At 42.9% G+C, this 27,058-nt stretch overlaps 3 protein-coding genes across 4 annotated transcripts; 1 reads left to right on the top strand and 2 right to left on the bottom strand.

Moving 5' to 3' along the window:
* Window positions 1–25: 25 nt before the first annotated feature.
* Window positions 26–2,586, bottom strand: mboat4 (membrane bound O-acyltransferase domain containing 4). The gene is made up of 3 exons (XM_070963913.1): window positions 2,507–2,586; window positions 1,517–1,741; window positions 26–992 (listed from the first exon to the last, which is right to left on the bottom strand). The coding sequence occupies exons 1-3, from the start codon at window positions 2,584–2,586 to the stop codon at window positions 26–28; spliced, it is 1,272 nt and encodes a 423-aa protein (XP_070820014.1).
* A 1,700-nt stretch (window positions 2,587–4,286) lies between these two features.
* On the top strand, window positions 4,287–21,213 carry gldc (glycine dehydrogenase (decarboxylating)). Its single transcript, XM_070964921.1, has 25 exons — window positions 4,287–4,682; window positions 4,847–4,925; window positions 7,875–8,010; window positions 8,403–8,567; window positions 8,921–8,998; window positions 9,272–9,419; window positions 9,917–10,113; window positions 10,277–10,373; window positions 10,496–10,601; window positions 11,058–11,197; window positions 11,665–11,745; window positions 11,893–11,990; window positions 12,870–12,954; window positions 13,063–13,104; window positions 13,254–13,396; window positions 13,995–14,070; window positions 16,096–16,221; window positions 16,332–16,481; window positions 17,047–17,159; window positions 17,565–17,706; window positions 18,066–18,177; window positions 18,319–18,414; window positions 18,559–18,731; window positions 18,850–18,930; window positions 20,055–21,213. The coding sequence occupies exons 1-25, from the start codon at window positions 4,395–4,397 to the stop codon at window positions 20,193–20,195; spliced, it is 3,093 nt and encodes a 1,030-aa protein (XP_070821022.1). The 5' UTR covers window positions 4,287–4,394; the 3' UTR covers window positions 20,196–21,213.
* LOC139332813 (monocarboxylate transporter 13) lies at window positions 18,948–26,031 on the bottom strand. 2 transcript variants are annotated; one of them, XM_070964922.1, is made up of 5 exons: window positions 25,288–25,489; window positions 25,063–25,206; window positions 23,645–24,427; window positions 23,052–23,229; window positions 18,948–19,030 (listed from the first exon to the last, which is right to left on the bottom strand). In XM_070964922.1, exons 1-5 carry the CDS (start codon window positions 25,487–25,489, stop codon window positions 18,958–18,960), a joined length of 1,380 nt encoding a protein of 459 aa, XP_070821023.1. In that variant the 3' UTR covers window positions 18,948–18,957. The 2 variants fall into 2 exon arrangements, with proteins under 2 accessions (XP_070821023.1, XP_070821024.1); XM_070964923.1 differs by lacking the exon at window positions 18,948–19,030 and having other exon boundaries at window positions 22,288–23,229; window positions 25,288–26,031.
* Between the last annotated feature and the right edge of the window lie 1,027 nt (window positions 26,032–27,058).

Here is a 27,058-nt window from a genome sequence, read left to right as displayed (position 1 = left end):
ACATATTCGTATGAATGGGAGTGTGTTACATGACTACATCAGTGTCTGTGTTGAGTTTTAATAAGATAAAGAGCAGAATTATATTAAAAAGTGGGACCAGACCTATGTATGTCATAGACAAAAGTCTCAAACTAGACATGTTTCTTAGTTCTACTGTTATAATAATACAAGCCACAATCATTTGAGTGTTTATCCAGCTTAAACAAATGTATGTTTTCCTCCATGTTGATGAAAGTTTGGGGCGCAGGCGTCTGTGGATATGATAATCTGCTTTCACCGTTGCTGCCAAGGTCAAAAATCCCACAAATTGACTGTCATGCACACCGTGCCACCACAGTGAAAAACTAAAAGTCATGAACAACGGGAAGTGCTTGCACCTCGTATAAACCAGTCTGCGCAGCCATGAAGCTGTTGTGGCGTTCCATCTGCGGGCAAACTCTGACATGCGGGTCGACGCCTCGATGGTCCAGAAATCTCCGTCGGATAGTCCGCTCCAGCCTGGGGAGTCTCCTGGTGAATTTTCCCAAAAGCCAAACCCAGCTGCGTTATTGAGGCATTCACTCATTCTCCAGTGAGAATAATACTGGATCCTCAAAACCATCGCCAGACCCCAAACCCACAGAGCTCTGTAGAGAATGATGGAGTTGGAGAGATCGCAGGTGTTACGCTTCAGAAAATAGACAAGGCAATACCTGAAGCACTCCAGCAGTAACACCTGCATCGATTTAAGGAAGACCACACCCAGTGGATTAGGAGGAGGGCCGAGCCTCATGTCTGCCATCTGGGAAACGAATCGGCTGTAGGAGCACAAAGGACCACCGAGCAGTGTGGTGAAACTGAGGATGTAGCTGATGAGAGGGAGAAGCATCACACAAGCCTTCCTTTTGGATGAAGCGTTTACTGTTAGCATTACTCGTTTCTCTTGGAGGTCCATGGACACTGAGGTGATTCTCTGAGTGAGCAGCATCAAAGAGGACACTGCCAGGAACAATCTGAAGGAGCAAGAGTTCATTTTATTACAACACAAAGAGGAGTCACAGAGGAATAAACGTTTCAAATATCTGTGTGCCTTTCATGTCCCCCCCACCCCCCACCCCCAGAGCATAGAGCACAATAACATCCAACAACTTAGGTTCAAAGTTCATCCTTAATGGTGGACACAGCACTTGACAAAACAAAAACGGATCCATTTCGTAGTTGTTCTGGAGCTTTTGATTGTACCACAAGTGGATTCTTGGAAACAGCAGCTGACAGTTTCAGCACTGAGGAGTTCTAGAGAAAAGCTTGAACAGTTCTCACTCTCACTCTGCTGAGAGAGATGTGGTCAAAAGCTCCAGCTACTAAATGGACCTTATGGTGAGATTGTCTTGAAAAGTTCTAAAAATATAGAATATCAGCAGACTTATTAAATACATTAATTATTTACCAGACAACTAAACGTTCATAATTTATATTGGATGCTCTGGCAAATGATGAAGGTGTCAGCTGATGACCTCATACAGTATGAGATTAGTACCTGGTGCAGACAGGCTCATGCAGGTAGTATTCCCTGTACTGTATAAGCAGGTGCCAGAAGGTTTGCCATGACATCTGGAAGGCAAACGTCCAGAGGTGGATACAGCTGGGGTCCACAGAGCACACGAGCAGAATAAAGACAAAGGTGGAGGTGAACAGAAGCAAGCTGTAGATGCCCATGGTGACGACCGCCAGGACACACCCTCCAACACAAACAAACAGGTACCTGTGGACAGAAAGTCATGTTGATAACTAGAGCTGCAGCTATTTGATTGAGAGAAAAATAATCAGCAACTAGTTTGATAATTGATTAGGTCAGTTTTTAAGAAAAAACAGCCAAATTTCCCTGGTTGCAGCTTCTCCAATGTCTGCTTTTTATATCTTTTTTCTATCATTGTAAGCTGAACATCTTTTCCAAAAATAAGACATTTGATGACATCAACAATAACTTTTCTGATGTTTTATAAATAAAATGACCAATCGGGAAATTTGTCTGCAGACTAATGGAAAATGAAAATAATGGTTAGTTGTGCTCCAGTTTACAACTTGCTGTGAACTGATTTGTTAAGTCATTTTATTTAAAGAACACATCTAGAAACTAATAATATTTACCAAATTGCTTTTATGGGGATGTTCAAAATAAAATCAGATCAATAAAGTTCAAAAAATGAAAATGAAATAAAAATAAGTGTAAATGTAAAAGACTGGCTGCAGGATAGTGTCCCCTGTGTCCCCTGTGGTCCTCTTATTGCCTTAGGTTCCAGTTGGACTGATTATTTCATATGACACATGTACAAATCAAACTTCATTAACCTACCTCAATTAAATAAAAATTGATATTAAAATTTGGTTCCCTAAAAAATGTGACTCACTTTAGACAATTAAGGCTCCTGGAGAAACATTGCCGTGTAGTGCATTAACAAATTACTTGACACATGGCTTTAGAAAAATGTATTTCAGTATGTCATAGAATCAGTTTGTAATCACATACCTGTACGTCAAGAACAGATATCCCTGTTTAGCCAGAAAATAAAACAAAAATGCAAATGGGAGTGAAAGACACTGGTGCATTAAAAACTGATGCTGTTCCCACAACCAGTTCATTAAAGCCATATCTGAGCGCCTGGGTGAATATCACAGCCAGGAGAACAAAGCCACCGGTCGCAGGCGTGTGGAGCTGATTGTCCTTTAAAAAAGGTGAAATATTTGTTTTAACTGGGCTGACACGGTCTGTGTCATTCCACCTGTAGCTTGCATTAAAGCTGTTCCTTTTGTACCGTCATCACTGATAATGCTGATAATAATTATTCCCTTTGTTTAACATTGTCTGTAGTGTGGGATACTGAGGTTTTCTGTTAGTCCATATTTCAGCAACTGCAGCAACCATGATGATGATGACGCTGGATGAAAGGTCAGGGGATCAGCAAGGTGATTAAACGTGCGTGCCAAATTGCACAGCAATCCAATCAAAGTTACTGCTATTTCACTCAAATCCACAAATGCGAACCTCATGGTGGCGCTAGAGGAAAATTCAGAGTCATCAAAGCACATCCATGTCTTAAGGAGGATCGCATGTCATTGCCGCTGTTCATTCATGTGCTGTATAGTTTTCAACGAGTTTAGTCTACATGAGTCTGTTTTACGATCACTCAGGATTTATGTTCTTATCTCTATTATGATCTGCACTGCTGTGGTAAAGCAATTGCCCCTCAAAAGGTAGTTTGTTTCATCTAATTTAATCCACTGTGGCCAAAATAACCTCAGACTTGGAGCAGATTTTACAGCATGAGATCAGTTTGATTGAATAAAAAAACTTGTTAGTCCTCCAGTGCACTTATTGATGCATTTTCTGTCCCTCTTGTTATGACCCATCTCTGAGACCACAGCAAATAAAGAGAAGCACTTGTGAAGGATTAATTAAATGAAAGGAAGTTTAAAGTTTAACAGATTTTGAGAAATGTAAGAAAAACATTGCTCCTCGATGTTTGGACACGTCTCCCTGAGCTGCGAATGTGGAGGTGGCTGATTGGATCACAATGTGTTTGTCCTAAATGCAGGTTGGGCCGTTAAACCTGCATTCAGAGCTTCCTGCTTCCAGTTGCATCACCCATGACGCATTTGAAGTGCTGAATGTGAACAAGGCCTATGTGGTTTTTGTGAATAAAGAACCCTCGAAGGTGCAATCATAGGTCCAACCTCTTCTCACAGACTTTCAGAGATTGATGTGTGCGGGCCCACAGGGAGTTGATCCCCACTGAAAGCTGCTTGAGGGCTTTCCAATCCTTTAATAAAGACTTCTGAAGCAATAAACTGTGATTCATACAGGATGCTAAGAAGAGGTAAATGACTCAGAGATTACTCTGTGTAGGCTTGTTGACGCACTGAAAGAGTGTTTTAATGCCGTGCATTTCTCTTCTGTTTGTAACTAGGACTGAGCAGCCACCCATGTCCCGTTAATGACCCTTGGGTCAATGCCTGGAAGGTCTGGGTGTCGTGATGTCCTGCCCTGCTTCACCACCTCTCCCTGAGCACACCGTATGAGAGTGTGTGAGGGCTCAGCGCTCAGGGTGGACTTCGAGCCTCCTGACATATCTCTGTAGTGATCCTCCTGCTGCCGTTTCCTCCTCTTCGTCGGTGGGCACGTGAGAAAGTTTAGCAGCTGTTTGACCGGGGCTCCTCGCAGCGTCACGCAGCATCTCCGCTCTGATTGGCCCGCTCTTGTGCAACTGTGCAGTTGTATAAACTCTGCAGTTTGAAGGAGTTGGCAGAGTCTCTTGCGGGGATCGCATCAGTCTCAGTGGGGGGAAAGCTCTGCCGAGCGAGGGGAAGGACAAGGCGCCACCAGTTTTTGCAGACTTGTCTTGCAAAGTGATTTAGAGATGCAGAGCTGCGCCAAGTCCTGGGGGATCTTCTTGGCCAAGTCGGTGAAGCCCAGCGCACCGTGCAGGCATCTGAGTGACAAGAGCCGCGTGGTTTGGAAACTTCAGTGCAGGATCCGAAACAGCGGCGCATCCCGACCTCCGGCAGCCCGGGGTCTGATGACGTCTGCAGCCGTCTCCTCCAGACAGATAGAGAGAATATTGCCCAGGCACGATGATTTCGCAGAGAGGCACATCGGTCCAGGTGAGAGGGAGAAAAGAGAAATGCTGGATGCTCTGGGACTCGAGGTGAGATTTAGCCTTCTGCTCATCCCCCAAAATAAAGTCTCCTCTTTATTAAACCTTAACTTCAGCATGGAACACTTGCTCTGAACAGCATCTTGACATTTTGCTATTTCTGGCCATGTTTTGCGCGCTCCCATTGATTAAAATATGTCTCTTTTATTTGGCAGTCGATCGACCAGTTGATCGAAAACACAGTTCCAGGCTCCATCCGCATGCAGCGGAGTATGAAAATGGATGATCCAGTCTGTAAGTTTACCTTCATTTAAGATATATTTCATATTGATTTAACCACCTCATGATGAGACATTCACATACCGGTGCTGAAGACGTGCGTGATAAACCTCGATGCAATAGTGCCCGATTTAAAATGGTACATGTCATTGTCATCAAAACGCATGTGAAAACACTATTTCTCCCAGTCTCTCCAGCTATTTTGCATGGTGAGGTTTCCCCACATGAAGCGGGCGTTGAATGGAGCCAAGTGAGTGGCTGAAATGTAGGTTGCACCTCTATTGTGTGCCGTGGAGCGCTCTCCCCTGTTAAGTCTTCCTTTGAACATATTTGGAGTTGTTTTTGCGAAACTCGGCGAGCGGCACCAATCTCCTGTTGGGAAGCCGATGCTCATAGGATGGCAACTGGAGTGTAAAGTTTAGCCTTGAGCTCCGGTCCCAAGTCCAGTTCAATCTGGTTACAGCGTTCACATTACATCACAGCCGAGGGGGTTCCTAATAAGGTGACTTGGGTATGATTTGCCTTGGCCATTTTTTCCCCCTTTTGTTCAGTGCGCACATATCAGCGCCAGATCCACCGTTAGACCAGTTTGTTATTTAAAGCATAGATGGAGGAAAGAGTGGGATTTGTCAGAAGCGATTTCCAGCCAATAATGAAAGAGATCAGGCAGTGAATTAAGTGAATGAGCCACAGTAGCAGATATAACCCCCTTGTGATGCAAGCTCTGGTCAAAGCTGATGAAATGTTGACTGGCTGCATAAATAACACGTGTTTCTAAATGCAGATAGATTTCTGCTGGGAGTGAGGCTTGTGTTCATTTGTTGAACTGGGGCAATTATCATGCTGTCACTATTTTGAATGTGCAGAAATGAAAAGAATGCAGCAGGGTTGAAATCAGCATCTCTGCAATAAGAAGAGCATCTTCTTTGGTATCAGCGCATGTCATGATGTCTCAGATGAGTGTGATATCACAGGCAAGCTGATGTTCGCTGCAGTGGAATTTCTTCTGCTGCCAATGACATCAGACAAAACAAAGTATTCATTAACTAAGTTTATTCATTTAAAAAAAAAAAATCACAGTTGGCTTGAAATTAACAGAACTTTGTGAAACAATGAAATAATCAGTACTGCAATTAACTGTTATGATCCAAAAAGTAGTTTCTCAGGTAATTATTAACTGTTTGGGACTATAAACATCAAAAACATCAAAACATGCCTGTCATGATTTCCTAAAGCCCAAAGAGGTGATTACAAATAGCTTGTTTTGTCTGACTAATAGCCCAAAATGCAGAAGTGTTCAATTTACTGTTGCATACAGTAAAACAAAGAAAAGCAGTACATGTCCCAACGGAGCAGCTGAAGATGGGAATGTTTGGCCTTTTTAGCCAGAAAAAAGAACTTAAACGATTAACCAACTATCAAAAATACAGTTTCTATTGGTTGATTCATGGACGTTTCAGCTCTAAATATAATCTTGTGACAATGCGATAAGAGTGAAAGTTGATGAACTGCTATATTGATTACAACCCCGCCCTACCATAAACTTTCTTAGATATTCTGTCAGACTTCAGGTGTGCTGAGATGCCTTGTGTGTGTGATTGTGCATGATAAATAAATGCTGACACGACTCTATTGGATAACTCTGTAACCATAAACTCAAGTCACTGATTTGTCACTGAGACAGTCAACTTTTACACCAGAGATTCACTGGTGTAAAAGATTACCCTTAATGCACAAGGTGCTGTGGCTTTTCCGTGCTACCTAGTCACTCTGATCCGCCCTGCTGTTGATCCCTCCTCTGACTCTGTCAGGTTTCATAATGCAACAAGCCATGCTGAAGGAATAAACTGGAGGCCGTGCTGGTTTTCTGCTTGTTCAGCTTTGGAGGGCTTCGGTTTGCAAAGCCAGCGAGGGATTCTCTCTTCAACAATAGACCTCCTGGATGGTTCTGAATCAGGCTTTTTTGCTGCCCTGTAGAAGTCCGGGACCATGGGAAAGCAGTCCTCCCCACTGAAATAAACTCATACACACACAAAAATACACGCTAATGGCTCACCCTGAACCCGCTGATAACCCTTAATCACTGTTTTATATTTTCTGTGCTGAATTGTCCGATTCAGCCCCTCAAAATGCTTTTCCAATGTTGAATATTTAGCCTTTGGAAGAAGTTGTAAATATCCACTTGCATACTGGCTACAATCCGTCTCACCACCGAGGACTTAAAGGTGTCTTTCTTTTCCGAAAACAGGAGTAGTTAGGGCTCTCGGCTGAGACGGGCGGTATTGTCCATTCCTTGGAGTTGCTAGGCAGCTAGGAGGGCCAGAGGAATCTCAGAGGCTGGTTGTGCATTGGCAGAGCTTCGTTACAGCACCGGAGAAATGAGGCTAAATAACTGGCCATCAGGAAAGAAACCACGGGTGTAGTTCATCTCTTGATGTTTGTTTGTAAGATGGACAGAAATGTCTTATATGTACATTGTCAGCATATGCTCAACTTTACTTTTTTTAATTTTAATCATTTTATGGGTAGGAGTGTGTGGCAGCTCGAACTGATCACATGCCACACGGATCGTTTTTATCTCATTAGTTGTACAGCTAATTCCTCACATGAGAGACACCACGCTCTTCGTCAAATCTTTGGCATATCTTGTTTGACAAGTTGCTATTTTTTATTTTATTGCGTTGTGTTGGGCAGAATCCAGACTTTTACTCATTCATTCATTCATTCATTCATTCATTCATTCATTCATTCATTCATTCATTCATTCATTCATTCAACCTTTGAAACCTTTGGATTCAATATTGCTATATACTAATATTAATATCTGATGAACATTAGGTATTAAAGTGTAGAAAAATCTCTGTTTTTCACAATAAATTTGTACATCCGGCAGCTGTAATGTTATTCCTGGTAAAGTACAGTCTCCAAAGACCAAATCATAACCATAAATTTAATATTTTACAGGTGAGAATGAGATTTTGGACTCTTTACAGAAGATTGCATCGAAGAACAAAGTATGGAGGTCCTACATCGGCATGGGCTACTACAGCTGCTCAGTACCACCACCCATCCAGCGAAATCTCCTGGAGAATTCAGGCTGGTGAGTGGCCTCAGATGATTTGCCCTCAAACAGTAAAAAAAAAAAAAGCGACTAAGCTTTTTCCCTGTCTGACCATCACAGATAACTAATGATGTTTGTAATGTAATGATGCTGCACAGTAATGTGCCCTGAATAGGAACTCTTGTGACTTGATGTCAGTCAGACTTCACTCATGTGAGAGCTGATGAGGCTTTCTGCTGAACAAGATTTTCTTTCACCCAGATCCAAATCAACCATCCCTGCCTACGTTTTTTTCCAAAATCTCAGAGTCGGGGGTGTCATACAATGCATTCCACAGTCCCGTCTCGCTTCCTTGAATACCACCAACTTTGTGCTATTGTCCTTGTGTCCAAACTTGCTCTGTCAATTCAATGTGTCTGCCTTGTTCTCAGGGTGACTCAGTACACGCCCTACCAGCCTGAGGTCTCTCAGGGTCGCCTGGAGTCACTCCTCAACTATCAGACCATGATCTGTGACATCACAGGCATGCCTGTAGCCAACGCCTCCCTACTCGACGAAGGAACAGCTGCTGCTGAGGCCATGCAGCTCTGCCACAGGTATTCATAAGCAGGTCTGCTGTAGATCACAGCAGTGATGGGGAGAGTCTATGCAGCTCACATTGTGTTGTGAAATGGAATCTAAGCATATGAAGTAAAGATAATTACTGTGACATGTTGGGAATAAGTCACATCTTAGCCACAAGAAGTATTTTGTATGGCCCAGCTGTGTTTGTAACCCTAAATCACAGGAGGTAGAGTGGGTCTTTGCCGATTGATCCCCACCTCCTCCTGTCCACATGGTGAAGTGTCCTTGGGCAAGACACTGAACCTCGGGTTGCTCCCGAGCCAACTTTTTAGCCAGCTGGTCACTGGTCACTGAGTGACCAGTTGTTTGTGTTTACTCCTCGCAGACAGAACAAAAGAAGAACCTTCTACATTGACCCTCGCTGCCATCCCCAGACCATCGCTGTGGTGCAGACTAGAGCCAAGTATGTATTACACCCAATCAGCGTACAAGGTCTCCTGTGAGTTATGCATATCAAGAAATGAAGAAAAACAAAACATCTTTTATTACATTACCGCTGAGCTACTGAAACATTTTTATGGTATGAAAACCACCACAGACAGCTTTTCTTCTTGAGGGACTTAGTGTTTATTCTACCCATATATCATTATAGTCCCATGTTTCTCATACAGAAATCAATGTCATGTGTCTCTTTTTAAAGCAGACTACTCAATAAGCTTTCACTGTTACCTTGCAGCTACATCGGGGTGAAAACCGTACTGAAGCTGCCTCACGAGATGGACTTCAGTGGGAAGGATGTGAGCGGTGTGCTCTTCCAGTATCCAGACACTGATGGCAAGGTGGAGGACTTCACAGGTCTTGTGGACCGGGCACACAAGGGAGGGGTAAGAGAGCTTTAACCACAAGAAGCAAGTGAAAGCATCAAGAATGCTTTCAGGTTACTGTGCAAGCTTATGACAAGCAGAAGTAACAATTTGAGATTTGACTAATTTTAACCTTGAATGCCAAGAAATGACATAATGTGATGATAATAGACTAGAAACAGCATTTTGCTTGCTAAACTGGCTGTTAGTGGTTGGTGATTTCTTTCTATCAAAAGAGTGTCCATATCTAGAATGAATTCTCAAGGTGTCTCAAGGAGGTAATTGCATGCCCACTTTCATGGCAGTGCCACTTAAAGTGTTATGTTGATGACACTGTACTATATTTACATAGAAGAATTGGCTTTGTGCATAAGCCATTGTCAAGATTTGGTTGGGGTTGGGCCATTGTTGTACAGGAAGTGCTCATCGCTGACGTATATGGGCTGCAAACCAGCTGCTACATTAAATGGACTAGTTGTTCTTTCATGTCCACTGACACTTGTTCTTTCCTTGCTCAGGCGCTGGCTTGCTGTGCCACAGATCTGTTGGCCCTCTGTATACTGCGTCCCCCTGGGGAGTTTGGTGTTGATATTGCACTGGGCAGCTCCCAGAGGTTTGGGGTTCCTCTCTGCTATGGTGGTCCTCATGCTGCCTTCTTTGCTGTTAAAGACAACCTGGTCCGGATGATGCCTGGCAGAATGGTGGGAGTCACCAGGTGAGACAAATCCTAACACTCAATAATTGGAACAGATTTTATTTCCTGATAGGGAAGTTCACTTTAGAAAATGAAAGAAATTAATACTTCATATTAAAACCAATGGAGGAAACTCAAAAGCAGCCTTTGGGGACTGTTTAACAAAGATATATTTACATTTCAGGGATGCAGCTGGTAAGGAGGTGTATCGGCTTGCTTTGCAGACCAGAGAGCAGCACATTCGCAGAGACAAAGCAACCAGCAACATCTGCACTGCGCAGGTATGAAAAGACTCACAGCGAGTTTTTTTCATTTCCACATATAATAATATAGTATGTATAATAAACAAAGTGAGGTAACAAGTGAAAGACTTTGGAACAAACATTGAACCTCTGACCCTCAGGCTCTGCTAGCCAATATGGCTGCTATGTACGCATTGTACCACGGTCCTCAGGGACTCAAACACATCGCTGAGAGGACACACAACGCTGCTCTGATCCTTGCTGAAGGTGAATTTATTGTTTGCTTTTGACGAGAAATCAAGCTTTTATTGCTGCACCACCAGGATCATTTTCATGTCTGCCAATTTGTGAAATTTCTTTGCAACAAAAATTTTGTCAACATCCCATCAAGCCAAAATTACCTGTGAAGGAATAGAAAAAAGAAATGGATTCATTAATAAAAGGATCTCCTAGTTGTAAACTGTGTATTTTGACAGTGCCATTAATTTGTAGTGAGATTCTTCATTTTTATCATCTCAACTTTTGTCAGAATGCATTCATGACCGCATGTTTAACTTTAGAGAGCGAGTGAGAAGACACCTCTAATCACTGATTATACCAGAATAAATCAATTCTTCCAATTTTCCTATCCGGTTCCACCCTGTATGAACAGATAACCACAGATTTATTCAGTAATTTATCCATCTGAAGAATGTGTTGTAACTGTGTGTCACCTTGCTTCAGGCCTGAAGAGAGCAGGACACCGGCTGCACAGTGAGATGTTCTTCGACACTCTCAAGATCAACTGTAGCGTGGCAGCCAAAGACATCTTTGAGAGGGCCGCTCAGAGGCAGATAAATCTGAGAGTCTACACTGAGGGAGTGGTAAGAATGAATCATGTTCCTATGAAGCACTGTGTTGTACTGGTTTTACAACTGTTAAACAAATAAAAGCATCACAGCATCTCAAACTATTCATCACGAGAAGCTGTTATTGCTTGGCAGGTAAAACCAGCCATCTGTGACATTCAACCACAATGCTTTTGGCTTCTGTGGTCAAACTAACATGGGAGGAGATGCTTTCACGTGGTGAGGCTGTTGAGAGCTGCATCAAACGCCTTGAATTTTTACAGAGGATGAAGTGTTTCAAATACTCTCTAAAATCATGCCTATACTTAATTAACATTAAGTATTGGCTCCTCTTGGGTTGTAAGACGTCTCAGCAGAAATCAATCTGACATGATTTATAATTGCAGATAAATTTACAATTGAAGGCAGGCTTGATTATCGGAGGCATTCTGTAGTTAAAAACATATATTTTTTAATTGTTTTCATCTCTCCTCTCTCAACAGTTAGGTGTCTCCCTGGATGAGACGGTGTCGGAGCGGGACTTGGATGACCTGCTCTGGGTCTTTGGCTGTGAATCCTCAGCTGTACGTCCCCGTCGTTTATATTTTATCCATAAAATTTAGTCAGCGTTTCCCGTGTCTTTGCCTCAGGCTTGCGTAGTGATTGTCATTTATTGAAGTATCTTTAAAGTAAAATGCCACCTGCGTTCATTCAAACTGCTGAATTTTCAGGAGCTGATCGCTGAGAAGATGGGGGAGCGGGTGAAGGGCATCATGGGAGGTCCTTTCAAGAGGACGAGCAAGTACCTCACACACCAGGTCTTCAACAGGTTGGTGCTGGCACACAGTGCAGCGCGTTTGGCTGTAAATATCAGAATATATATATTGATTGTCTGGTAGCGACCACTGACTTTAAAACTTTTCAGTACTAATTAGGAAGATGTGCTGCACTTGCTACTGGTGTTAAATTTGTTTTGTTGCTGGCATGAAAAACAGATTGATTTGCTTCAGAGCATTTAAAACCTCAGTTTATTCCTGTTGTGGCTGCATATTGAAATCATTATATGATGTAACAGCCTAAAAACAACTTAATTTTCAACCAACTGTCATGTAATTAACCCCTGCGGCCCTTAATAAACATGTAGCTGCTGTTAGCCGTAGCGCCCACTGGCAATCCTCCAAGATCTGGCGTCATTTATCATTTAAAACAGGGCATGTGCTGTTCCTGAGAGAGCAAGAATTTAGTGTGTTTTTAAGCACTGTAACAATTATTCCTGCTATAGAAATAGAGCTGCAACTTTAATTGTCACTTAATCAGCCCAATTATTTTCACGATTTATTAAAAATGATGAAAAATTGCTCAAAGTGATGTTTTCAGGTTGTTTCGTTTGTCTAATCAACAGCCCAAAACCCAAAGACATTTAACTATCATAAATGACAAAGGAAGAACAGCGAATCCTTACATTTAAGAAGTTGGAACCAGCAAATGTTTGACATTTTTGCTGGAAAAATGACTGAAGCACTTAATCGATTATCAAAATAGTCGGGCTTCCAATGTCTTGACGTGCTCCTTGTCAAACTTCAAATAATGCATTTAGTGAGCAGGTTGCAGGTGTTAATCTTGCATTAATGTAGCACCAGCAAATATTGGAACAGAGAACAATATGTCCTGAGGTATGCCTGCATCTGTCTCTCTGGTATGTCTCCAGTTACCACTCTGAGACCAACATTGTGCGGTACATGAAGCGTCTGGAGAACAAGGACATCTCCCTGGTGCACAGCATGATACCACTGGTCAGTGCTACCTGAAGGCAAACGAGATCAATCAGAAGTGAAATTCATCTCATGCCACATAAATGTGAGAGTTCCGTGGTGGTAAAGTGTTGCTTTATTCTTCTTCAGGGCTCCTGTACCATGAAGCTTAACAGCTCTTCAGAGCTCATGGTGAGTAATTTGGTTATAATAGAGATGCTTTATTTGTATCATCTGACCTAAGTACGTAAACCATCTCCATGACAAGCGAGCAACTTTTTCCGCAGTGGAGATGAAGCAGTTTTAGGAAGTTGCATCTCGTGTTGCCTCCCCTTCTTTAGCCAATCACGTGGAGGGAGTTTGCCAACATCCACCCCTTCGTGCCTCTGGATCAGGCAGATGGCTACCAGAAGCTCTTCAGACAGCTGGAGAGAGACCTCTGTGAGGTGACTGGCTATGACAACATCTCCTTCCAGCCGAACAGGTAAGACGCACCTTTGATGCAGCACAAATTTACATACCCTCGTGTCCAGACCTCCACTTGAATGCCGCCATGCATCATGGATCACTCATCAAGTGAAAGTGAACAATTTTGAACTGAAGTCATATGAGACTAAAAACTTTTCTCAAATGGGTCAAGTATGTAGACCATCAACAGTTCTGGCCTTATAACCTGCAGTATATTTGATTATAATGCTCCATGATTTACAGATTTGTCACCATTTACTCATAAAACAAATATAAAATAAATAAAATAATGATTTTACAGTCTGTATGTGTGCTTGCTTGTAGAGTCAATAACCAATAGTCAAGTGTTAAAACTACATGCTTCATAATTCAGGTTTCAGCTAAAAAAAAAAGCAAAAAAAAGCACACACCCACCTCTGCTGTCTATCACCGCTTATCAGCTGCAGAGGGTTTATGAATAGTGCACCGTGCTACATTGGCCTGCAAAGTTATCATGCTGCATCTCAGCATCTCCCCTTTTGGTAATGTGTGCAGACTGCTCTTTGAACTGTGCTGAGGTTAGAGTGTGTGGAGGTGTATAGTACATGACCATGTGTGTTTGTCTTGTCTTCCAGTGGCGCTCAGGGAGAATACGCTGGCCTGGCTGCCATAAAAGCCTACTTGAACTCAAAGGGAGAGAGCGCACGAAGTGTAAGTGTGCTGCTGCTGCTGCTGTTGTTGAGAGAAGAAAAAAGCTCAGTTGGACTGCAGTCATACCAGAAATCACTATGAATTACTGTTATGTCAAATTAATTAGATTTAATAACACCAAGCCAGTCAGTCTCCAGATTATCCACAGTACCAGCAAACAATACTAAGGAATGAGAATGATCAGTCAGTGTCCCACAGCTGTTTAGAGAGATAAATGCACCTCAAAGAATAGTTAGAATTTTTGGAAAGTACACATATTTGCTTTGTTCATGAGGGTTGATAACAGCGATGCCACGTTTATGTCCCTACATCAAATATAAAGTTACAGCCAGCGGCTGCTTAGCTTAGCTTAGCTTAGTTCAGCATAAGGACTAGAAAATCGTACCAAACTGAAGTGTAAAAATAGCAGGTTATGTGTGACACTATTCCCTGGAGTCTCTGCTGGTTTGCCTGTTAACATCGTGGTGACAGCAGAACTCCAGAAAGTCTCTGCTCCCATCCAAGAAATGGTCTCGCATATGACTGAGCATGCAAACCACAACCAACTTTGTTTTTTAGTACATAGAAAATAAACAAGAAAAAGCTTGTTAATGTGTGAGCTTTAGTAGAGCTGGCAGGTGGATTTATTTTTTTTACAGAGCAGAGTCGCCTGTCTTTATGCTAAGTTAAGCTGAGCCTCTCCTGGTAACAAAGCGAGTAAGTGTATTTACCAAATGTCAAAGTATCATTTTAACTTCCCCATCGTTTTCATTGCAATTTACCTAAAGAAAGGAAGCATTTAAACCTGAAAAGATCTTGAAGCTCAGGAGAAAGGAAAATATATGAAGCCTCAGCTGGTGCACAAACCCAAAAATTAAAGTGCTTCTAGAGGCAATAAAGCGACCCTCTCATTGCTATTCTAAGCAGTGCTGATATCTAGTAATGATTCATTACCAGTAGTTTCATTGATTATGCTGACTGAACGCCTGCTGACAGGTTGATAAACAGCAGAAGTACATGAGCCCTATCAGTCTGAATTCTTGACAGTCAGGTTTATTGTTCACAAGCTACTACAGTTCACTTTGGCGTGTTTGAAGTGTTTCAGACATTCCGCTTGGAGACCCCTTCAGTATCCTGACATGCTGATTAGCATTAGCTCGAGGACACGGCGAGATAAAGCATCCCCTCAGATTAAAGACTGGCTGACTGAAGTATTTTTGCCTGTTTTTTAATGGCTCCCTCATTAGTCCTTCTTAGATAGCAGCCTGATCCCTTGAAACAGTCAAGGTCCAAACTAACAACCATTTGTGCAAACAAAGGGGCTGAAAGCGATCCCTCTACAGGCTACCTGCTTTCAAGATTCCATATTTGGAGGTTTTAAGACTTTGAGAACTGCAAGTCACTGCTGTGACAGGCTTGGCTGTGTTTTCCCAGTCATTCATTCGTCAATGTTACCCAACCCACAGGTCTAAGTGCGCCAGTTTCCTTATGTGACTAAGTTGCAAAATGACAGAAGTGTCACCCTAATAAGGAATAAAATCAATTAGTGTCAGGTTACACATTAGTGCCACTGGTGGGTGTTGCTCCCAGCCTTTCCCCCCTCAGACTAAACCCTTAAAGTCCTGATCTTTTTGTATAAATTATTATGGTTTTGTAATTTATTCTACAATATAACAACAGCTGTATTTTTTTTTTATCAGGAGAGAGGCAAAGACACCCTTTGTCTGCTGTTTGTGATACTGAACTTGATATATTTCGGCTTTAAAATGTCCATCCCTGACTTTCTTTAGCTCTCCTTTCTGTACAGAGCAGCATTGTCAGATTTCGCTCAGTCGCTGAAGGAGAGGAATAATATTCAGCTCTTGTGGCTGAAAGCATGTTGGTCTGCACTCCCCACAAATCCTTTGACTCTAATATATCAACATCCTGTCTTAATATGAGGATGTTGTGTCGTGCTGTTAATGCATAATGAGAGGATATCCTGCAGTCTGAATGGATACTGGAATACAGTGAGGAGGACATTAGTTATTTATCCTTTCACTTCAGGTCTGTCTGATCCCCAAGTCGGCCCACGGCACCAACCCAGCGAGCGCTCAGATGGCTGGCATGAAGGTGCAGGTGGTGGAGGTGGACAAGGATGGCAACATTGACCTGGCACACCTCAGGAGCCTGGTGAGAGCAGGACTGTTAGAAACATACTGGTGGATAAAATTCAGGATAAGGCAGCCGCTGCTCCTTAGAGTTTGCCCGTTATTTAAAAGAATCCTGCCTTTCTCTTCCAGGTGGATAAACACAAGGCGAGTCTTGCAGCCATGATGATCACCTACCCCTCCACCTTTGGCGTGTTTGAGGAGCATATCAGGGACGTGTGTGATCTTATTCACGAGAACGGAGGCCAAGTGTACCTGGATGGCGCCAACATGAACGCCCAGGTGAGAGAAGAAACGGCAGCGTAACGAAGCAGCGAGATGTGTTTGTCCTGTGATGGGAAAACGCAGAGATTTGAATGCTGGTCATGGAAAGTAAAATACTGCTTGTGCAAACTGAAGACTAATGGGATAAAGGTTTATAGATGTGTGTTATCATGCTGTAAAGAGATAACCTTTGGCCTCTGTAATATGCAGATGATGAGTTTTACACCAGCACACAACTTCCACCAATCCCTGACAGGCCTATGGACCCTGCTCCCTCTGACTTTTAGATGTAAACCTCCTCCTCTTTTAGTCTTAAATAATGGGGCAGATCAAATTAAGGAGAAATCTGACATTACTTTATATATTCACGTGATTTTCAATATGCTTAATGACAACGATGGTCAGATTTATGCATGTGTTACTTGTCAAGGACCAAGAACAAAGAAAAACTGTAGTTGGGCGTGATCGTTAAAGGCTCATGGACACTTAATACTATTCAGTAATCTGTTTTAAAAGTCAAACCATGACGGGTGAATTTTCCACCCACTGTGGTCAGCAGACTGCTGAGTTTCCTCTTTTCCAGGTCGGTCTGTGTCGTCCTGGAGATTACGGCTCTGACGTGTCTCATCTCAACCTGCACAAGACCTTCTGCATTCCTCACGGTGGAGGAGGACCTGGCATGGGGCCGATTGGAGTGTGAGTCAGCGAATTCCCAACTGACTGGATGAGGATGATGAATATTCAGTTGATTTGTGCAAGCATCTTGTTTTCATGCTAAGGTCCTTAAATGTACTTTAATCTATTTTAAGTTTCCATGAAATTAAAATTGATGAAGTGTTTTTATCACATCTGAACCCCAATATCAGGCCCAGCAATGACAAGAGTCGTTTTGTAATTTTCTTAATGGTGTTTTAGAGAATAGTTATGACTCGTTCTGCACTTGGTTTGAGTGTTTTATGCTTGTTTTGTGGGAACTTGAAGTAATTTAAGAACATATGCACACCTGCATGTTCGTTCTGTATAAACAACACAATCAATCCATCACATTTCGACTTTGACACTGGCTCTACGTTCTCATGACACTCACCTGCTTTTCAACAGGAAGGCCCACCTGGCCCCCTTCCTGCCGAGCCACCCGGTGGTCCCCATGCAGTTGGTCAACAGCGGCAGCTCGCTGGGCACCATCAGCGCCGCCCCCTGGGGCTCCAGCGCCATCCTGCCAATCTCCTGGGCTTACATCAAGGTAAGCATAGATCATCAGACCAGAGCATAAAAGACACAAGACAAATGAGGGTATTTAGTAAAAGTCAGAGGAAACAGCACTGAGAGGAGGATGAGGAGGGTGGAAAAATATTTGAAAGCAAGAAAATGATGGGAAAAGAGTCACTGCTAGAGACATTTCATCTGGTGCTCATCAGGACGATGTGTTCCTTTTTGATATTTTTCGTACCTGGCTGACTGAGAAAGTTAGTGTATCAACTTTGAAGGAACATTTTGTTCAAGGACGGACCACGCTGTCCTCGTGCCGTCATGAAAACCAGGATTTTGAAGCGTTTCCATGTAAAAAACAGATGAAAAGACCCTGCTGTGTTCTGTGTTTAGATGATGGGATCCAAAGGACTGCTGCACGCGACAGAGGTGGCCATCCTCAACGCCAACTACATGGCCAAGAGGCTAGAAGGTCACTATAAGGTCCTCTACAGAGGCAGGAAAGGTACGGCTGTGAGAGCATTCATCTGTCAGTGTATGCTGATGTACTCTACACTTTCCAGCATGTCTGCAATCAATTTATGCTTCTGAGCAACATAGTCAGATTGTGTCAAAATGTAAAATGTTCTTGTGTTGGTGCAAACAGGTTTTGTAGCCCATGAGTTCATTCTGGATGTGAGGCCATTCAAGAAGACGGCTAACATTGAGGCTGTCGATGTCGCCAAGAGGCTGCAAGATTACGGTAGGCTGAATCGAAAACTAATATTATACAACAGTATTTGGTGGTATCTCGTGCTAAACGTTGCATATAGTTATTTTTATCCCTAAGCTCTTAAAACCAATAACAGTAGATTGATTTCCGGGGTTTTGCTGTGCTGGTGTCCAGGTTTCCATGCACCAACCATGTCTTGGCCGGTGGCTGGGACCCTAATGATCGAGCCCACAGAGTCGGAGGATAAGGCTGAGGTTGACCGCTTCTGTGACGCCCTGATTGGTATCCGACAGGAGATCGGAGACATCGAGGAGGGAAGGATGGACTCCCGCATCAACCCGCTCAAGGTACGCCATGGCTTCAGCTGTCTTTCATATGACATGAAAAGATGCATGACAGCAGCTGATGTATGAAGCCGTGACATCCAGCCTGACCTCTGAGGTCCTCGTGTGTGTTTGTCTGCAGATGGCTCCTCACTCTCTGGCCTGCATCTCATCCTCCAACTGGGACAGACCCTACTCCAGGGAGCACGCCGCTTTCCCCTTGGTGAGAGTCCTCATCTCTCTTATTTCATCACACACGATCTGTGGCACTTATGGGAATAAATTCACTGTCTGTGTTGCCCTCTAGTGGCGAGAAGTAAGACCTGCAAAATGGAATGCTTTCTATTCTTTCAAAATTCTTTCAAAAGTGTGAAGAAATACCTTCAGTGATCAGCTTGGTTTAGAGAAATACTTTTATCTTTTATGAGCTGATAATTAAATATGATCCAAAGATCAATATGTCTGTCTTATGTGATCTTCAGGTAAGGCTGATTCACAGGTTTCGTGGTTCATCTATGAGAACAGACATCTATAAATAGACAATGGGGGGTTCCTGGTTTTAATCAGAAAACCAGCTTCTCAGAACACACTGAAATAATAAGTTTCAAAAAATTCACCCGCAACATGTTTCTGAGAGACGCGATCATCTCAGATTCTCTGGATGATGCACATCACTCCGTGGAACTACAGTGCTTTTTGCCAAAGAAAAAGCTGTTGTGCTGTCCAAAGCTGTCTTTGCTTTAACTCCCATATCGGTATCTACCAAAAAAAAAAAAAATAGACCAACAGTTTAAAAACCAAACATATTAACTGTCACATACGATGTGGAAAAGCAACAAACCCTCACATGGGACACGTTGGAATTTTGCAAAATAACTTGAACAGCTAATTATCAAAAGGAGTTAAAATTTCTGTTGATAGAAAATCTTGAACAGAAATTCCAACCAGTCAATCAACAGAAAAATCAATCAGCAACTATTTGGATAATCCATGAATCATTTGATTAAGTTTTCAAGCGGAAATGCCAAGAATTAGCCGACTCCACCTACTTAAATGTGAGGATTTGTTGCTTTACTCTGTGGTTTCTGGACTGTTGACCAAACAGAAAAAGGCTCTGAGAGACAGTTTCCAAACATTTCATAGACTAAACAGTTGGCAAATTAATCAGTATGATTCATTAGTCGCAGCCCATTTTAAAACTAAGCTTTTATTTTGTAATATAGCTAAAAAAGACAGATGTTTGAATTTTTACTCATTTCACAGCTCGCTTACAGGACTGGTTTTGAGTGTCATTAGGCCCCACTAAATTACTCATTTCTCACATTTATCCTCTCTCTTACGTTCCAGCCCTTCATTAAGCCCGAGACCAAATTCTGGCCAAGCATCTCCAGAATTGATGACATCTACGGTGACCAGCACCTTGTGTGCACCTGCCCACCAATGGAGTCCTACGAGTCTCCATACGAGGAGAAGAGAGCCTCCTCATAGATGCTCCCTGTGGTCCAGTCCCAACATCAGACCTGAGCTCAAAAAGCTTGCAGACTTTACACCTGTTTGCTCAGTGAAAATGTGAGATCAGGAGGGTAAACACGGCATGAACTGGGGCAGAGGCATTTCTGCCACTAAAATGTGAGGCTTCTGCTTCAGATATGGTTTAATAAAACTGAACAACCTTTTACTCAACAGAATAATCGACTCTATATTATAGTATGATGGATCAAATTTGGTAAAACTAAATCAATACTGTCAGGCTCTTTGTGGAATGAAAAAATAGAAATTCCTCCCACTGCTGTTTTCTTCCAGCTCTGTCAGTTAGTTTATGATTTCAGACTTTCCCTGTTAACATTAACGCCCTACAAATAGTGGTCAGTTCCCTCAAGCAGAGCCTGAAGCAGTGCAAAATTGTATTACGAAGGGGCTCGAAAAGCCTGCCCTCAAAGATTTCACAATGGAACTGAGCCCCAGCTGGCTTATTAGAGTAAAAAAGGTTAAAGTCTGTGAGGTGGACATTGGGACTGGACTTCTTTTCATTGCACCCTTTTGAATGGTGTCATGGGGTTTTCCCCTGCTCGAACTCTTCCAGTGGACCAAAGGTGCAACTTTTGCTTTTCCAGTTCGTGAAATAAGTGCACCCTTCGACTCCGAGGCCGCTCCGTAACACACCTCTGAAAACCTGTACCACAAGTTGAGTACGGTTTATTTCTAGACTCCCAGCATTTATAAAAATGCCCTTGGTGCCTCAGTTTCTGTTATGTAAAATAGCTGTCTTGACTTTCCCTATTTTTTTTCCCCCTGAATACCTGACACAAAACATAGGTACTTTATTGTAGGCTTTTTGTTAATATGCATCTGTTGTATGAAAATGTCTTAATGTGTGTTAGGACATGTGTTGATAGTGGATGAGGATAATCTTAAATTTAGATTAATTATTTTGTAATCTAAACTGTATTGTCTGTAGAAAAAGATATCTGTATTAAACATTTTTGTCTGTGTTTATGTTTTGTGTGAAGAGGGGCTTAAATTCTCATTTTAGGCGACACTGCCACCCAGTGGTGACTGGTGGAACATAACAAGTGTTTCCTCATCAGGTTTTTTTTTTTTTCATTCACAAATTTAACTGCACCTTTTGGACCGATTTATTCACACATTCTATATGGATATAAATAATATATATTTCCCCAAAAATGCCCAACAACCCCCCTGCCCCCACAGGGGAGTGGGAGGATTTGCAGTACAGTTTTGCACTTTCAAGAAAAACCAAGCAATTTTATGACAAACATGAGCTTCGGAAATTGTGATGAGCAGTATTTTCTGATATATCGTAGACCAAACAGTTGAACAGATTTATTGATGAAATGACTGCTAGTTGCAGCTTAGTATTGGTACTAAGCAGGGCTGCAATGAATGAGTACTTTCATTATTCATTACTCATTTTCATTTTGGTCAATAAAATTCTTAAAAAAAAAAAAAAAAAAAAAATGCCCAGCACAACTTCCAAAAGGCCAAACTGATATATTTAAATACCTCCTTTTGTTCTATTAACAAATTTTCACGTTTGAGAGGCTGTGTACTCTTAGCAGAGAGACTTAAACCATTAATAAAACACTTACAAACTCATTTAAGTAGTGGTTAGCCATCATGAACAAGCTCTGTGTGGGAAACTGAAACTAATTTGATAATTGGGTTGCGTAACTGTACTTAAACTCTGGAGCAATTTGTAGAATGCATACCACATTCCTACACACTACAAATATCCTCATCCTGGTATCAGTTTCATGTGATGGTGGGCAGCTCCTGAGAGCCTGAGCAGGCTGTTCTGGATCTGCCATTAGGTTCAGGTCAGTTAAAAGGCAGAAAAGACAAATAATGTAGAGCAGTGATTCTCAACTGGTGGGTTGTGGACCTTTGCCTGGGCAAAATAAGAAAGAAAGAAAGAAAGAAAAAAAAATCATGTGCTTTTATTTTGAAGGGATTTTTTATGCAGCAGGGTGCCCTGGCTTGTCATTAAGGGGTGATGGTGGGTCCAAAAGCCAGACCAGTTGAGAACCACTGATACAGAGGACATGAAAGTCGTGCATTTAAAACCATCAGTGCTGGAATTTATTCCTGCAAAAAGTTGCATTTTTAACTGGTGATGTGAAAAACATTCAAGATAGAAACAAAACTTTAAAAACATAAAAAGACAAAGTCGGTTAAAACATGGAAAAGGTACACAAGTAACCTGAAACCAGAAAGAATCTTTTCAAATGAGCTCCTCTGTGAAACGACTTTGAAAAGTCACATTTTCAAGGAGGAAAAAGGTGCAATTGTGCACATGAGAACTGGTTTGACAGCTTAGTTAGTTATCTGAGTTTTAAGTTGCCTCTTAAAAATCATTAAGATGCTACTAAACCTTGTTTCCTTTTGAGACTTCATCTTCAGTCTCTATTGCATAGGAAGAACTGATTTGACTGAACAAGAGCACCATTCAATTAAAAATCCTAACAGCTAAAACGTGATTGTGACGACAAAATCCGCTGTCAGAGCAGGCCGACGCACCAGCCAACACTGCAGTTATCACCGACACCAGAGTTATTTATGGCTGAAAAGTTGCCTTAAACAGCACCGCTCCCCACTGTGGACTTTCCCACATGTGGTTTACACTCTTGATGACATACCGGAGTCCTCCAACTTCAAAATACTCCTAAAATACATCGGGCATTATGATACCTCCTCACTTAAACAGCGGACGGGCCCCCGGTTTCTGCTGGGCCTGACCACCCAGCAGCTGACATGTGATCAAACACTGAACAAGGCAACATGCGGTCCTTCTGGCACCTAAAAATCCTTATGTAACAGTCTCACTTGACTTTTCCTGCCTCCCAGTCCTCGTGGTTGATCACCTGATGGCCTTCATCCTCCGCGGCTTTTCTCCTCTGAACGAGCCAGTCGACCAGGACGACAAACACCGCTGACAAAATGAGGCAGAGGCCTGAGAGGTAGAAGGCGGCGCTGTAGTCATTGGTCTCGTCCACCAGCCAGCCTGCGCCAGAAACACAGAGGAACAGGAGACAGATCGCAGCGTGCCAGCGCTGATGAATAAATGAACAGAAGCGTCCGTTCCTTCAGGAGCAAGTAGACCTGCAGCGAGGAGTGTGTGCCATGGCGCCGTTACCCGTATGAACACACTATATCATTCTTAAATGTGCTACATCTATTCTGAGGAAATTATTATTAAATTATCATATTCACAACAGAACTGATCATCCAAATATAGGTTATTCCTTTGTCTTAAGAATAAGAATAGTCACCTTGATAAGTGCTGACTGAGCAAATTTTTGACTGCTAATGGCAGCATGATCACAATGATGTCAACATGCTGACGTTTAGCTTTCAATTTGCATTTCTGTTTCAGTCTGTTGTTTCTGTACCCGACGACATAAAAATAGACAGCTCACCTGCAACAGGTGGGGCGATGAAGCCACCGATGCTCCTGAACAGCATGAAGAGGCCCAGCGCACTGTCGAACCCCTCCAGGGTCACGATGTCCACGATGGAGGTGATGTGAATGGCGATCAGGCAGCCGAACAGGAAGCCGTAGAGCGAAGTGAAGACCAGGATGACCCAGTAGTTGTGGCTGATGGGCAGCAGCAGGAGCACCACCCCGAGCAGAGTGACCACCATGGTGAGCAGCTGCAGGTTCCTCAGCAGCCTCATGTTAGCGACCCACCCACAGATCAGCCTCCCCGCCAGGTCTGCTAACGCCAGGACAGACAGGATCGAGGCTGGCCAGTACTGATCCATCCCCAAACTGCTGGCGAAGGGCACTAGAAAGAGGGGTGGGATGAAAAACCCTGCTGCCGCAAAGATGCCGTACAGGATGTAGAGGCAAAGTTCGGGTTTTCTCAACAGGGAGCACTGGAAGATAACCTTCCTCTTTTGTGGGAGCAGAGCGGCGTCGCCTTCTAGATCGCCTTTGGTTTCCTGCAGCGGGCTCTGGACTGTCTCCAGGGGTCTCATGAGGGCGCCGCAGACGCACAGGTTGAGCTGAAGGCCTCCGATGATGAGCAAGGCGCCCTGCCAGCTGTACATCTCCATCAGCCACTGGAAGAGTGGGCTGAACATGATGGCGAAGACACACTCTCCTGAGCTGGCGATTGCGTAGGCGATGGGACGCCACCGTACAAAGTAGTGGCTCACCATGCTGGTGGCAGGGATCCACGAGAAGGAAATGCCCATTCCTGGAAATGGACGACGGGAACCTTTAACCATGGAGCCTTTTTTGGCAAGATCGAGGTCATTTTGTATCAACCAAAAAATGGCATCACCATCAACCCAACTACAGAGAATTTTTGGGGGGTGTCTGGGTATAAAAACAGCAAGAAAAATATGATTTCTATTTTGTCAACAAACTGTAAAAAATGTCCAAGATGATGTCATCAAACTGGTAAAACGTACATAGTTGCCTCTGGTGAGATCTGTTCTCCCTCTGCATCACTGCTGTTACGTTCAATGTCCTGACAATCAGCAGGAAAAGACCCAAATGACTAAATCTGGTTCCTGCACATGACAGTACCCCCACCCCCCCACCCCCCCAAATAGTCAAATGTCTTTTATTCTTTTTTGACACTGCTTCCTGAAAGTGTGCTCCCTTCTCACCCCAAAAAGCAATAACATATCAGAAGAGCATTGGTTCCCAACATTTTTGGCTGGCGACCCCATTAAATGAGGCAGCATTTGCTTGCAAACTGAAGCGCTGCAGCCGAGGGTTAATACACCACAACCAAAGTGTCTCATGAGGTGACAGATTTAATTTGGCATTCCTCAGACTAAAACCGACCAAAGAAAGTGAGTGAAAAGAGCGGAGAGTGTGTACCTTGCAGCACGCCCAAAGTGAGGTAGAGCCAAGGCAGACTGAGGTCCAGAAATGTCAGCAACATCCCCGACGCAGCCAGCAGGCCCCCGAATATGATGACCACTCTCTGAGAAAACTGTAAGGTCAGCACGCTGGCCAGTGGAGCTGAGGAGAACATTAAAGCACCACTATGAAACTAGGAGTTAAAAACAAGGAAGAACTTCAAGCTGAAAACCAGACATTTACCTCCAAGGTGAAACACAGCAATCGTGGTGGAGGTGACCCATGAGGTGGTGCTGGTGGGGACTCCATAGTGGTTCTGGATGTCCAGGAAGAAGATGCCGAAGTTCTTGAGGACGGCAGTGGTGAGGCCCATGATGAAAAAGGCTGACATGACCACCACCCAGCCGTAGCCCCCATCAGGAGGTCTGGCTCTCCTGGACTGCATCGCCAGCAGCTTCTCTGCAGGCTGCTTCCCTGCCTGCGCTGAACGGCTGTCTGGAAGAGGGCAGGCCCGGCATGAAAATGAGCATGCAAAGTGCGCATACATACAGAGCTAGCAGCTGGAAGGAAGTCTGTCAAATAGATTAGAGATTCATTTTGTTTTCAATTTAAAGAAAAAAAAAAAAAGGTCTTTAAAAAGAGATTTCTAGCATTTTATGAGGTTGGGTTTACACAGTGAGCATGCACCAAAACACACCAGTTCTGTAACATCTCCTATTTATGTGGAAGTTTCTCCTGTTTTGTCTCTTTTCTGCAAAATAAAGGAGAAATTATTACCATCACCAGTCCGATCTGACAGAAATGCAAAACAGAGCAGAGGTGAGACATTTGGACTGCACGAGACTTTAAAAAGCACAACGCTTTTTACAAATTGCTCACCGAGTTAAGAACAAACAACAAAAAACTAAACTAAACAAAGAGTTTGTTTTTATTTCAAGCTCACCTTTTTTCCGCTACCGTCCTCCTCCCGGCGTCCTCAGCATGTCTGCGTCTCTGCTACAAACTCACGTCTCCTTTAATATTGCGGCGAAGTCGCATCTGCGCCGTCAATTTCCAGCGCGCTGCTTCGTCAGGGGCTTAAGGTAATCGCATGGAGACAGCACAAAAGAGTAGACAGGTCACACGGACGTTTCCGGTGTCATTTCGCCTTTTCTTGTCGTTTATTAAACAAGCGGCTCAGCGCTACCCAGCTACAGCTGGGAGTTATTACCATCATCAGCGAATCCGACGGTCACCGGTAAAACAGCTTTGACTTTCGTCACGCTGCAGCTGACCGGCAGCGTACACAACATCCGGATTTCAAAATAAAGTGTCTGAGTGTATGTGGTTTCTTTAAATATTGCGTTTGAATTTTAACAGCAGCCCACAAACGCCAGTGTTTTTGGCTAGCTTAAGCTCCTCACAAAGGAAAAATAGGTAATGAATAGGCAAAATTCTTGTGAGAGATCGGACAGTCCTTCTTCTTAGTCTATATTAATTCAGTTAAAACTTCGGAAAATGGAAAATGTGATGTCACCATTTTTGACTTACTGTTCTTTCAATTTGAAAGAAAGCCTCATCACAAAATCTCATAATTTTGATTTAATTAGAAAATGATAATTATCTCAGAATAATATATTTTTGACTTTGAAAGAAACTTTTGTTTTTCTTTTGTTGGGTGGAAGTAGAACTCCATAAAAGTGCAGTTTTTCAAACTGGATTTTGGAGTACCAGTAGTAACAATAAATAAATGACTCAGAGTACTTCATACTCAAACTTGGCTGTACTTTGATACTTTCCACCACGTGTACAAGTTACAGCTTTAATTTTCTAAGTAGTCAGTTATATTTATTGCTTTTTTTTTTCTTTAAATTAGACATTTGACTATTTAACTGTCTGCAACGCAAATTGTCCCCTTTTGTTTAAGCTCTACAGTAAAAAGTGATTGTAAGACATCTGGTGAAAACCCCTCCATGTGCCCCTTTAATCCACGGTCTCTGGTCCTGCAGTTACATAACAAGGTCTAGTTGGTACA

Source organism: Chaetodon trifascialis, chromosome 6, assembly GCF_039877785.1.
Source record: "Chaetodon trifascialis isolate fChaTrf1 chromosome 6, fChaTrf1.hap1, whole genome shotgun sequence".
Classification (NCBI taxonomy): domain Eukaryota; kingdom Metazoa; phylum Chordata; class Actinopteri; order Chaetodontiformes; family Chaetodontidae; genus Chaetodon; species Chaetodon trifascialis.
The sequence above is the reverse complement of the archived record's forward strand: the minus strand, read 5'-3'. Positions and strand labels throughout refer to the sequence as shown.